The following is a 13,698-nucleotide window of genomic DNA, read 5'->3' as shown; positions in this document are numbered from 1 at the left end:
ACGGGGATGATTTTAATTTACTCTTTTCCCTCTGAAGGTTTGATCATTTTTAGCCTATGAAATAGACTGACAACAGATTAACAGAAAAAAATATCAAATTTATTAATGTGCAGAAACATGAGAGCCATACACAAAGCATGAGGCTCAAGTGAGAGCTAGGGTGTTGGAGCTTTTATAGAGTTAAACAAATACATATGGGCTTAGGCTTTGGGGGGAAAGAAGCGGCATCTGGCTATGAAGGCTGAGGAGGGCAGGTGAAGTCTTCCAGGTAAAAGCTACCTGTGGGAGTCTCTGTCCAGGCCAAGTGTCCGACTCCCAATCTCTTCTTCCTCTGGAAAGATCTTCTCTAAGCAGAAATGAGGATAACAAAGAGAAAAGCCTGTTTACATTAATGGATGTTTACTTCAGTAATATATATTTCCTTCATGGATGTAAATATTTTTACAAAAGGACATCCTTTCTGAGTTAACCCTGTTTCTCTGAACAGCCATCTTGAAATATGCCAGAGAAACGTATTTCTGATGGGCATGTTCTGGGGTCCCACAGCAGCCCATTCTAGTTTTTGGCCTCATTTTGAGACATTATCACTTGCTATTCCACACAGGCACCCCCCACTACTCTTCCTTATGCTGGCACCAAGGTATTCATGCTTGTTTCTGATGTGTTTTTATTGGTATTCTGGAGCATGAGCATATCAGCTGAATCCAGCAAACCCTAAGCAGAAGGGCCAAGCTTCAGATCTTCAGAAGGGATTCACTTATTCCCCAAGTGGTGGAGGTAGTTCTTCAACCTTTGTGGATGCTGGAGAGTACCCATGCCTCCACCTGAGGTGTGACGCTCCTGTCCTCTCCCTCCATTCACCCTCTCTTTCCATCCATTTCTCATGAAAAAAAGGAGACTTCTCTGCAGACCAGCTTAAAAGGAAATGGATCCATTCCTCCACTAAAACAGAAACGGAAGCAAGAACAACAAACTCTCAAACACTCATTTTCTCTGGATGTTCTGGAGATAATTTAGCCAAGTTAGAACTGGCAAGATGTTTCTGGGATATAAGCTAATTAAACAAGGGGAGTGGCTGTGAGGACCATGGGTGTGTTTAGTCAGCTACTAACATTTACAGGCAGAGCCTTGTCAAGTAGCCAGAGAGGCTTGCAGAGTAGAATAGATGTGATCTCTCTCCTCCAGCTTGGTACTGTAGCCTTGTCAAGAAGAGGCGTGCCTGGATTTCTGGCCTACCCTTTAGGATTTAGCCAAAGGTTGGTTTATAATGCCTCTTGTAAGTCAGCAGAAATTCAATTGTACAAAGTTGGCTGATTATCAGAATTACTAGGGGAAGTCCAGTAAGGTAATGCCCCCACACACCTGTACAATTCTAGCCATTCAGGAGGCTGAGGCAGAGGGTTGCAAGTTTGAGGCCATTCTGAGTGAGTTAGGGGGACTTTGTCTCAAAATAAAGTTTAAAAAAAGGGGGGGCATCGGGTGGGGATGTGGTTCAATGATAAAATGTTTTCCTAGCATGTATGAGGTCCTGGATTCAATCCCCAGTACTGCAACAACAACAAAAGAATTATCTAGGAATTTTTATGAATATATGGATTCCTGGGCATTTTTCTACATTTATCAGAGGCAAGGCCTTGGGTTCCCCATATTGTCAAAGCCTCCCAGGTGCCAGGTTTGAAGAACCATGTTTATAGCTTATAGAACATAGATCTGGAAGAAGTCTAGGGCATCAACTACTCTAACTTTTGCATTTTTTATCCAAAAAACATAAACTCAAGAGATGTTACATGCATTGTTACACAATCACAATAGTTGTTTATTATTATTATTGTTATTATTATTTTAATGCAGTAATGAAAAGCTTTGTTTGAAGAAAAAAACATTCTCAGAGGGAAACCTAGGTATCATCCTAGTGATACATCAATTGATTGACCCTTTCTATGGTGATTTTGTATTATATTTGCACTTAATCTTCATACGTTTATTCACTTGACAAATAAGTACTTGTTTTAGTGAGCTCTTTCACTGCTGCAACTGAAAGACCTGACCAGAATAACTGTAGAGGAGGAAAGGTTTATTCAGCAATTCATGGTTTGAAAGGTCTCGATCCATAGACAGCTGGCTCCATTCCTTGAAGTGATGCAGGACATGATAGTGGAAGAGTGTAGCAGAGTGAAACAGCTCACATGGTGATCAGAAAGCAGAAAGAGACTCCACTAGCCAGATACAAATATATACCCAAAGCCATGCCCCAATTCCCACCTCCTCCACCCACATCCTACCACTTCAGTTACCACTCAGTTAATCCCTATCAGGGGATTAATTCACTGATTGGGTTAAAACTCTCACAACCCAGTCATTTCTCCTCTGAACCTTCTTGCATTGTCTCACATGTGAGCTTTTGGAAGACACCTCACATCCAAACTATAACAGTACTATTATCCTCCATGTGCTATTTTAGGCACAGGGTATATAGTACCAAACAAAACATTCAAGTAGTTTTGCCTTCATGGGGGTAAAAGTACAAACAAGACAAAAATAAAATATAAAAGGTGTCAAATATAGTATCTCAGTAAACTTAAAGCAGGAAACAGGGATTTAAAGTGTTCAGCCATGGGGGATGGGTTGAAACTGTAAGTAGGATAGCCAGGGAAGATTTCATTGTATGAAGGTAGCTTTGGAAAGTGATGACCCGAAGGAATTGAGGCACCTAACCATATATGCAACAGGAGTATAACTAACTGTCCAGGCAGAGAAAATAACAAATGTAAAGCTTTGGGTCAGGAACATGCTTTGTTATGAATAGTAACAAAGATGGTGGCAATGTAGCAAAGTAAATGCTAGATTTGCTCTAAAGAGGAGGAATAGGAGACGTGTCAGGGAGGTAAAGGGGAAACCAGACCAAACAGAGTCTTGAAGGTCATTGTAAGCATTTGGGGTTTTAGTCTGTTTGAGATGAAAAGTCATTGAAGGGTATTAGGAAAAAGTATCAAGGCTTAACTTATATTATAATGGGAACTGTCTGTATAAGAATTGAAACCAGACCAAAGTAGCAGAGGAAAGATGAACAGATATGAAGATATTGCAAAACTTCAATTCTATATATGGGGAATTAGTGTTCAATAAATGATAAGCATGGACATTGAGTTGATTACATGCCTCTGAATATGCATAAGAAGGAAGATATAAATCTGTAGTTCCCACTGGGCATTCTCTGGAGTCCCAGTATGACTCAGGAGGTTGAGGAGGATCTCAAGTTCAAGGCCAGCCTCCGAAACTTAGCTGAGGCTGAGGTTCTAAGCAACTTAGCAAAACCTTGTTTCAAAAAATAAGGACTGGGGGATACAGCTGAGTTATATATAGGGATGTTTTTAATTTAGTGGTAAAGTGTCCTGGTTCAATCCCCAGTACCAAATAATAATAATATTCTGCAGTTCCCTTGGTCTGTTTAGCTCTCGCACATCTTGCAGGGAAAGCCATCTAATTGCCACTTGAACTTAAATGGTACTTGCAGTTATAGATGAGTGCTTTTCATCCTACATGGTCCCTCACCACTAACCAAGTCCTCAAAGTGTCCACACATCAGTGAGACCTCTCACTCTGGTTCTGGAGACTATATTATCCTGCTGTGCTCTGAATGTTTATGTCCCTCTAATTTTTTTTTTAAAGAGAGAGTGAGAGAGGAGAGAGAGAGAGAGAGAGAGAGAATTTTTAATATTTATTTTTTAGTTCTTGGCGGACACAACATCTTTGTTTGTATGTGGTGCTGAGGATCGAACCTGGGCCGCACACATGCCAGGTGAGCGCGCTACCGCTTGAGCCACATCCCCAGCCCCATGTCCCTCTAAAATTTATCTGAAATCTAATCAACAACGTGTTGCTATTAAGAGGTGCCGCCTTTAGGATGTGAGTAGGTCATGAGGACAGACCTCTCCTGAATAGGATCATTGTCCTTCTAAAAGAGGTTTGAGGGAGCCTGTTAGCCTTCCCACCAGATAAGCACAGCTAGAAGGTGCCATCTATGAGGGGTGGATCCCCACCAGACACTGAGCCTGCTAGCACCATTATTTGGACTTCTCAGACTCAGGAACTGTGAGAATAAGTTTCTGTGGTGAGAATAAGTTTCTTTTGTTTATAAATTACCCAGTCTACAGTGTTTTGTTATAGCAGCCTGAGGCGCGTGGATGCTACATCTGCTTGAGACCCCGAAGAATGTTAAGCAATACTGCTTCCTACACAATCTCTCTTGCCCTGACTTTTCCTAAGCGTTTTCTTTTCCTTGGGTATTCTAGAGGTTCTCTGATCTGCTGCTTTCAGGAGCTCTAAGCATCATGTCCTCAGGGCTGTAACCTTTCTATTATGATATGGACTAAGTATTTGTTCCCTTCCAAGATATTTATGAAAACAGACAGATATTTTTAAGCTCATAGGTTTGATATTTTAAAAGCTAGAAACATAAATTCTATCTAGTTTGCAACTGCATTTCACATCATTCCTCTAAAACATAATCCTGTTATAAAACTGATTGTCATTATGCTATGATATCAAAAATTTCTAACAAACATCACACTACATTTTTTAAGTGACAAAGCTTATTTATCAACCAAATCCATTCTTGTAGTGTTGTATGTTGTTGTTGTTGTTGTTGTTTTCCCAAACCAATTAACACATGCCAACTTCATGTATTCTAAGTATTCACAACAATAGTGAAAGGAAATTGAAGTTGAAGTCAGTCACTTGGCACTGTAGAGACTGGTCTTATTGTACAAATAAAAACATTGAAGAGGGAGGATGGATAAAAACTTCAATACATAATACTAGTTTGAGTTTCAAGAGGCAAATTATGGGTACTACAAGCATACAAAACAAATAAGTGAATCATCTAATTCAGAGAAGTACCTTTAGCCAAAAAAGGTCCATTGAGAAGGACAGAAAACCAGGAAGATTTGTGTTGTTTTATTTGTTATTCAAGCAGGGAGGGATGTATTTATAAGGATGTGCCAACTTGCAAGCCCAAGTGTGACAAGAGATGAAGCTGGACTTCCTGGTGGTTGTTGATAATATACACAGCTTTCAAAAGCAGCATGAAGTGAGTCAGAGTGATGGACATTTGTACAGAGGAGGCTGACGGAGTCTTAGGCCAAATAGTAATCCTGGGTGGCTCTGGTGGAATGAGGTATGTAATCACCTCACCGGTAAGAGTCTTTAGTATTGAGTAAACACTTGGCAGCCTTGGTCATCGGCTTGAAAGGCAGAAAGAAAAGTAAACTTTCAGGAGTGAGTACCCAGCAGAGGTGTTTGTGTAGGTTAATTGTGAATGTCCTTTAGGGCCTCACTTAGGGCAGCCTCTCCCATGCCCCATGGTGGAGCTTACCACTGCAGGGGCCAATGTTGCAGCTTATTCTCTGTGTCCAGGGGCCTGATCATTAATTACTGCATGAATGAATGAACCAAAGGATGTCTTCGGAGGAGACTCACTACCAGGGCACAAGTGTTTTTCCTATTCCTTGAGGTTTTTGATTCAGAAGCTAGACCAATGGCTTTCAGGATTTCTTTGCTCAGTGCACACTTTTGGGTGGCAGTGGTACAGGGATCTTTACAAAGAAGTATTTAGAAAATCTAAAAATTTCCCTTCCTGCCATTCCCTGGGTCACCTTTCAACACTATATCGCTGCCTATAGAAAACTACTAACTTCCTCAACTCACAAAGTAATGTTTTCACGTGTTCTGGGCCTTTTGACCAAATGTGATACCATGTGTTCTTGTTCTTATTAGCAACAGGTTGCTCCCTACTCTCCTTCACATCTGTCTATCAGCTTTCTACCTGTTAGTTGTCTCTATAACAGCTGGCCCCTGCAATGATGACAAAAATGCAGATTTTATCCATTGACTACAACTTGACAACCAATATATAAAGTGCACAAGGGATCCCAATGACTAAGAGTAACTTGATTAGAAAAGCATCATAGAGATGTAGAAATAATTCCTGTACTGGATGGCAGGCAAGACTTGATTGTCCCCAAATGCATTCCAACTCTCAGGTGCTAAGCTACTCCTCAAACTACAATTACCTCTGCTATTACAATGATCTCTGCTATTAGTTGTTAGTAATAATTTTTTATCTAATTCTCATGTGGCACTTTGCTACGAACATAAAGGTTTTGAGGTTATAGGGAATGGGAAACTAGAAATGGCCAAAGGCAAATGTTGCAATTTCTTCTGGGCCTTTGGTCTTTCAAGGCTGTTATAGAAAAGTGAGCATGGCCTGGTATATCTGCAAGCTGAATAGTCCTATTGTCTGTCCTCTTCAATTTTTTAAACCTCCTCAATTTCTAGTACCTGTTTCTTGTATCCCCTTTGCTATGACCCTAAACTCTTATTCTCCTCATTCTCACTACTGTTTTAAGTCAGTCTCTCTCTCTCTCTCTCTCTCTCTCTCTCTCTCTCTCTCTCTCTCCTTGTAGGGGAACCTAGGGCTTTGTGCATGCTAGGCAAGTGCTTTACCACTCAGCTACATCCTCAGCTTTAACATCTAGTTTATGTGCAGGCAGATAGAAGGGAAATAATGAAAAATCATGTATGCATATAAAAAAATCTCTGTAAGTATAACAAGTTCACATCCTGATTGTGGCTAATCATTTCTCTCACAGGTCTAAGGGCCTTTCTTATGTCTGGGTCTTCTGAAGCCTCTGGTATGGGGTTAAATCTGAGTGTACCTAGTCAGATGGTAGGACCTCTATGTTCAGGCAGCCACCACGTGGTAACACTATCTGAGTTGCCAGGAAAAGTCCAGGGAAGACTGTAGACCTTTGAGTTTTGGGCCTTGTGAGCTGTCAGAACTTTAGGGACATATGTGCCTTCTTATTTCAAAGGAGAGAGACCCAATGATGGAGGAACAGTGTGACGGTTGATGATAGAGTTCTAAAAACTCATTAGGGGTGAGAGAATTTCCAACACATATAGGATGGGACACACTTGGAGTGTTCCACTTCGTTAAAGAGTTTAAAACACTTGGTTATTTGTAATATATTAGAAATAGAACAGAAGTGTGCAAAGAGATCATCTAGAGTAAAATGTTCTTGGGTAAGAAATCTCCTTTCTGGCATACATACTCCTTAGCTTATCTCTTAGTCAGAATTTTCATTGGACACTTGAAAACTAATACAGTGGGAATCAAAAACCTCATGCCATCTCTCCTTTTTCCAACTTTTCCAATTGTTTTCTCCCTGTGCCATGGACTGAATTATGGCCTTACCCAAATGCATATTTTGAAGCATATGTGATGGCATTTGGAGATGGGGCCTGTGGAAGGTCAAAAGGGTCTTATAAGGTCATGAGGGCAGGGCCTTCATGATGTAATTAGTGTTCTTACTAGAAAAGACACTATTGAGCTTTCAGTTTCTTTGTCTTTCTGCCATGTGAACACATGGAGAGAAGGCAGCTGTCTACAAGCCAAAGAGTTTGAACCAGAACCCAACCATCCTTACAGCCTGATCTGGGACTTTCTGCCTCCAGAACTGTGGTTAATAAATGTCTCTTGTCTGAGCCACTCAGTATGTGATATTTTCTTATGGCATCCCAGGCTGATTAATATCCCTTGCCTTTCCTCTCATTTTTTGCTACCTTCTGCCTCTGCCACTCTTCAACAGAGAATGTGGACCTAGTGTCTACATTGCCTAATCTTTTATTTTTAAATTTATTTATTTATTTACTCTAATTAGGTATATATGACAGTAGAATGCATTTTGATTCATTGTACACAATTGCAGCACAACTCTTCATTGCTCTGGTTGTACACTATGTAGCACTGCACCATATGTGCAGTCATACAGGTACCTGGGGTAATGATGTTTGTCTCATTCCACCACCTTTCCTGACCTCATGCCCCATCCCCTCCCCTCCCTTTTGCCCAGTTATTCCATTTTTCGCATGCCCACCCCCCATTATGGATCAGCATCCACTTATCAGGGAGAACATTCGACCTTTGGTTTTGGGGGTTTGGCTTAATTCACTTAGCATGATATTCTCCAACTTCATCCATTTACCTGCAAATACTTTTATTCTCTTTTATTGCTGAGTAATTTCATTGTGTATATATACCACAGTTTCTTTATCCATTTATCTACTGAAAAGCATCTAGGTTGGTTCCACAGTTTAGCTATTGTGAATTGTGCTGCTATAAACATTGATGTGGCTACGTTACCACAATATGCTGTTTTTAAGTCCTTTGGGTATAGACCGAGGAGTAGGATAGCTGGGTCAAATAGTGATTCCATTTCAAGTTTTCTAAAGAATCTCTATACTGCTTTCCAGATTGGTTGAAGCAATTTGCAATCCCACCAGCAATATATGAGTGTGTCTTTTCCCCACATTCTTGCCAACACTCATCGTTGTTTGTATTCTTGATAACTGCCATTCTTACAGGAGATGGAATCTTAGTTTGATTTGCATTTCTCCAATTACTAGAGATGTTGAATATTTTTCATATATTTGTTGATCAATCATATATCTTCTTCTGAGAAGGGTCTGTCCTGCTCCTTAGCCCATTTATTGATTGGGTTGGTTTGTGTTTTTTGTTTTGTTTTGTTTTGTGTGTGTGTGAAGCTTTTTGAGTTCTTTATATATCCTGGAGATTAGTGCTTTATCTAATGTGAGTGTGACAAAAATTTGCTCCCAAAATGTAGGCTCTCTTTTTACCTCATTGATTGTTTCTTTTGCTGAGAGGAAGCCTTTTAGCTTCCCATTTGAATCCATCCCATTTATTGATTCTTGATTTTATTTCTTTCACTTTAGGAGTCTTATTGAGGAAGTGGGGGCCTAATCCGACATGATGAAGATTTGGCCTACTTTTTCTTCTGTTAGGCACAGGTCTCTGGTCTAATTCCTAGATCCTTGATCCACTTTGAGTTGAGTTTTGTGCATGGTGAGAGATAAGGGTTTAATTTCATTTGGCTGCATATGGATTTCCAGTTTTCCCAGCACCATTTGTTGAAGAAGCTATCTTTTTTCCTATATTACCTAATCTTAAGGTCTAAACTTAAGATCTCCCTGCTGTGTTCTGCTCCTTTATCATTAAAAAAAAAGATGAATATCAAATCTACTGTAAGATTTCATCTCACAGTTAGAATTGTGGTTATCAAGAATACAAACAACAATGAGTATTGGCAAGGATGTGGGGAAAAGGCACACTCATACATTGCTGGTGGGATTGCAAATTGCTTCAACCAATCTGGAAAGCGGTATGGAGATTCCTTAGAAAACTTGGAATGGAATCACTATTTGACCCAGCTATCCTACTCCTCGGTCTATACCCAAAGGACTTAAAAACAGCATATTATGGTAATGTAGCCACATCAATGTTTACAGCAGCACAATTCGCAATAGCTAAACTGTGGAACCAACCTAGATGCTTTTCAGTAGATGAATGAATAAAGAAACTGTGGTATATATACACAATGAAATTACTCAGCAATAAAAGAGAATAAAAGTATTTGCAGGTAAATGGATGAAGTTGGAGAATATCATGCTAAGTGAATTAAGCCAATCCCAAAAAAACAAAGGCTGAATGTTCTCCCTGATAAGTGGATGCTGATCCATAATGAGGGGTGGGCATAGGAAAATGGAGTAACTTTGGGCAAAATGGAGGAGGGGAGGGGGCATGGGGACAGGAAAGATGGTGGTATATATGTTATTATATATACTTAATTATAATTAATTAATTTTAAAAAGATGAACCAAGTATTCTACCTATCTTGCCTTATCTAAAAGAAAAATAAAAGCAAAAAAGGCCAAATGTCATTACACATATAAGTTAATGACAATGTCCTGAAAGGAGAAAAAAAGCTAGAGAAAGAAAAACTTGAAGGCAAGTACAAAGAAATGACAAAAGCTGGCAAATAGGCACATTCAAGGAGAGCGGCTCCTGATACACCCTCTCCATTGCTGAACGGCTCCAAGATCCAGCCTTCCTCCTCCTGCCATTCCTCTCCACAGCATCTCCCCATCATAACCTTGCTGCATTTATCATTTTTTATTTCTACTCCTGATGCATCTTATTTCAGTCCATGAAACCCCATATTCTCAAGCCTAGATTTACATGCCTTCCTCTGGGTCATAGAAAAACAATCTGTGGTTGAGAACCAGCAACCCTCCCTCCCAATAAACATCTTTCCAGGTTAACTAGATCTGTGTGTCTACAAGTAACATGTCCCTCTGGGTTAGGGGAGTGTTCTTTCAAAAGGAAATGCCAGCCAGGTGCAGTGATGCACTCCTATAATCCCAGCAACTAGAGAGGCTGAGGCAGGAGGATCATGAGTTCAAAGCCAGCCTCAGCAGACTAGAAGGAAATTTGCAACTTGGAGAGACCCTGTCTGTAAATAAAATATATATTTTTAAAAGGGGGTGGGGATGTGGCTCAGGGATTAAGCTCCCCTGGGTTCAATTCCTGGTACCAAATAAAAAAGCAAATGCTATCCCAGGACTATCAAACAGGAATATAATGAGTGCTACAAATGCAAACCACATATTTTAAAGTTTCTAATAGCCACATTTTTTAAAAGTTAGAACATGTGAGTGAATATGTTTCATTAATCTATCTCATTTAACACAATATATCTAAAACATTGTTAGTTTAATACATGAACAACACAAAAAATTTAAAAGGTACTTCTCAGTTCTTTTCTATCAAACTAGATCTTCTAAATCAAATATGGATTTTACATTTATAGTACATCTTTATTCAGACTAGCCACATTCAGTAGCTTAATGTGGCTACTGTAGTGATAGCACAGCTCTGGCCAGGTGAAAGAAAAGGTAAGGGAGGCCCTGGCATATCAGCAGACAAGGAAAATCCCCCACCATATAGACTCCCTCTCCCACCCTGGAAAGCACATGCCTATTGCAAAGGCAATGAAGTAAACACTCCTTTGACATTTGAGATTTTTTTTTTATTTCTCTTTAAGAAAGTTACTCAATCCACTATCTCCTTCAATATAGCATTAGAATTTCATATAATCAGAACAAAATTTTCCCTCAAGTCATCTTAAATTTAGAAATTGTTAATAATTTCTAAGAGCAGAGAATGGCCTGATGTCTCCTCTTATCATTTTTGGGCAACCAAAAGGACTCTGCAGACTGTGTTATGTAATGCTCAAGCTTCTTTTAGTGAATCCCTGAGAAAGTGATGACAGCCCATTAGTTTTATTTGCTGAGGAAGCAAGCACCACCCAGCAAAAATGCCCCATTTTTATCAGGTGCAAGGGTATATGACAGTAGCAGGTATCTGTATTTGGGACTGAGAGTAGTGTAGCTCTGGGAATTGTTTTCACTGGACCGGGAGTAATATTAGACCTTCAATTATAGCAATCAAGTGTCAAGGTCTTATGTCAGGTTTATTCATATGCTAGGGTTCCATTGCTTCTAAAGTGATATCCAAGCTCTTGACATTCTTTGAATGTTTTCCCAAAGGAATTTAATAGTATAAATTTCAAAAGAAGAGTGATAATGAGAATGGTACTGCTTAGGACTAATGAGATGGGGTTCATTTTAAGGAGCAAATTTTTTGGAAGGGCTACTGCGACTTGTTTTGAAGAACACCCTGCGGACAATCACTAATCTTTTATCTCTTTCTTAGAGCCTCTCTTAAACTTCTTATTTTTATCTTTATCTTTATGATCTTTAGTATTATCAGATCTTATCTTTATTTGAGGGGTTAGCTGATAGAAATTGATAACAGGTAAGATTTTATGTCCAGGGGAATTTTCTATTTTAAATGCCATAAAACCTTCAGAAATGAAAGAATTGAATATCTGTGGGATTTACCATGCAAACAGAGTTTCCTAGATTACCTCAAACTGCACCCCTGCCAACTCTGAAGCTGACTTGGGTTGAGAGACTAGTCTTTTCTCATTATCATTTTCCCCAGAAGGGACAATGGCAAGTTGTTTTGTTTTCAGTTGAATAAAACTTTAATTTGAAGCATATTTCTACTTGATTGTAGCTCTTGTGAAAGGTTTTTAGGGAAAAGGATAACATGAAACTTAGGATGTCTATTATTTGGAGACTGGATTTTCAAGGATGGATCATTCCCATGGTTAATTGAAAATAAATGCATATGAATTAAAAAAAAATACTTTGCAAGTATGATCCTCCTTACTCTCAAGAGGCTTCCAAGTTTTTTCACAAGCACCCGAAATTGGTCCCTTCCATCCTCAAACTCTCTGGCCAGATGACACAACATCTGTGTTCTCTTTTGAGAACGTGAGAAATGAAGTTTTTTTCATGTTTCCTGTCTTTGAATTCTAGAAGCTCCAGTTAAAACTGCTCAGACTTTCCTTTTCTTGTTTCCTCTAGAAGACAACTTGTCAGAAGAAGAGTTCTGTGGTGGTCTCCCTCCTATGGAAGAGAGTGATAGGAAAATTAGCCTCATCATGGAACTGTCGACCCAGCTTTCCTTTCAGACAGAGAAGATCACTGAGTTGGAAGAAGAGTTGGAGGAGAAGGAAAGGATAATTCAGCAGCTGGAAGACAAATGGGAGCCCCATGTTTCCCAAAAGGAGGAAAACTCTTCAGAATGTTTAGAAGAAACCCCAATTTTCTTTAATCATAGCATCCCTCCTATGGTCTCTGATTAGGATAAAGAAAAACAATAAAAGTTTATTAAGTATCCTCAAGGTAAAGTCCAGAACCCAAGTAGTCTCCTCAGTGACAAATTCAAGTTCAAGTTCATGGTTCCTATAATGTTCATATTAGAAAAAAGCAAAACAAAAAAGGTTTATTCAGAAACAAACACTAAATATTTCCTCTGCAGACAGGAGTAGTCACATAATCCACAGAGCTATAGAATACTATGCTTTTAGACATTCCTAGTAACAAAACTAGACAAATGGTGAAAGAATTTAGCATTATCTTCTTACCAAATATTTGTCACACTGCAAGGAAGGGTGGCACCCATCCTGTCCTGGTGTGTAGCTCTGTTGTGAACAGAAAGTTGTCATGGAGAGCCAACTTCAGCTGGAGGTGTTTGAGTGCTGAGGAACAGAACCTTTGCTAACAGAGTTGGTAGCCCCCAGGTGTGTGCTTTATGTCCTCTGAAGTTTATTTCTTTATGGTATACATTTTACTAACATTAGCAAATAGTACAAATGAAATAAACCTAAAGCATTTTTTTTTTTAAATAGATGAATCAGAGCCATAGTCCTTTGGGAAAAGCATTCTGGGACAGCATCTCCCTGGAAAAACACACAACACTGATTTTTCCCTTAGGAAAAAGGACTAAGACCAAAGCAAAATACAGTTTTCTATTATGATTGTACCACGTCGTTGTGAGCAGCACAAAATAATAGCAAGAAAAATAGAGCATGGGCAAAGGAAAGCTACTCTGTGATTAACAGATTAGAGGGATCATATCATAGTCCTTTTCCATCCATTCCATTCAAATGAACTATTTCCCACCCAAGGGGAGCAGCTAGACACTAACATTGAGAAAGATATTAGTACTTGATTCTTACCATTCTTACTCAAGCAAACAAATATAGCTCTCTCACAAGTAGAACTGAACTGTTGCTTCTTCAATTTACCTATTAAACAAATATTTGTCTAAACTCTTCTGTCTTCCAGGAACAGTCATACATGTTAGAAATAGAGGGAACACAAGAATCCCAACTTTTATTAGCCAGAAGTTTATAGACACGGGTGTCT

The 13,698-nt window shown here is 39.3% G+C and overlaps 1 protein-coding gene across 1 annotated transcript in view; it reads left to right on the top strand.

Annotated features, from left to right (window-relative positions):
- Positions 1 to 12,918, top strand: part of LOC144254166 (coiled-coil domain-containing protein 192-like) — a 183,380-nt gene extending 170,462 nt beyond the window's left edge. Inside the window, exon 6 of the mRNA XM_077797159.1 lies at positions 12,352 to 12,918. Within this exon, the coding sequence (XP_077653285.1) occupies positions 12,352 to 12,632 (281 nt within the window). The 3' untranslated portion in view covers positions 12,633 to 12,918. The remainder of the gene's footprint in view (positions 1 to 12,351) is intronic.
- The last annotated feature ends 780 nt before the right edge of the window (positions 12,919 to 13,698 follow it).

This window comes from Urocitellus parryii, chromosome 1, assembly GCF_045843805.1.
Source record: "Urocitellus parryii isolate mUroPar1 chromosome 1, mUroPar1.hap1, whole genome shotgun sequence".
NCBI lineage: Eukaryota > Metazoa > Chordata > Mammalia > Rodentia > Sciuridae > Urocitellus > Urocitellus parryii.
This window is presented reverse-complemented; position numbering and strand designations above follow the sequence as displayed.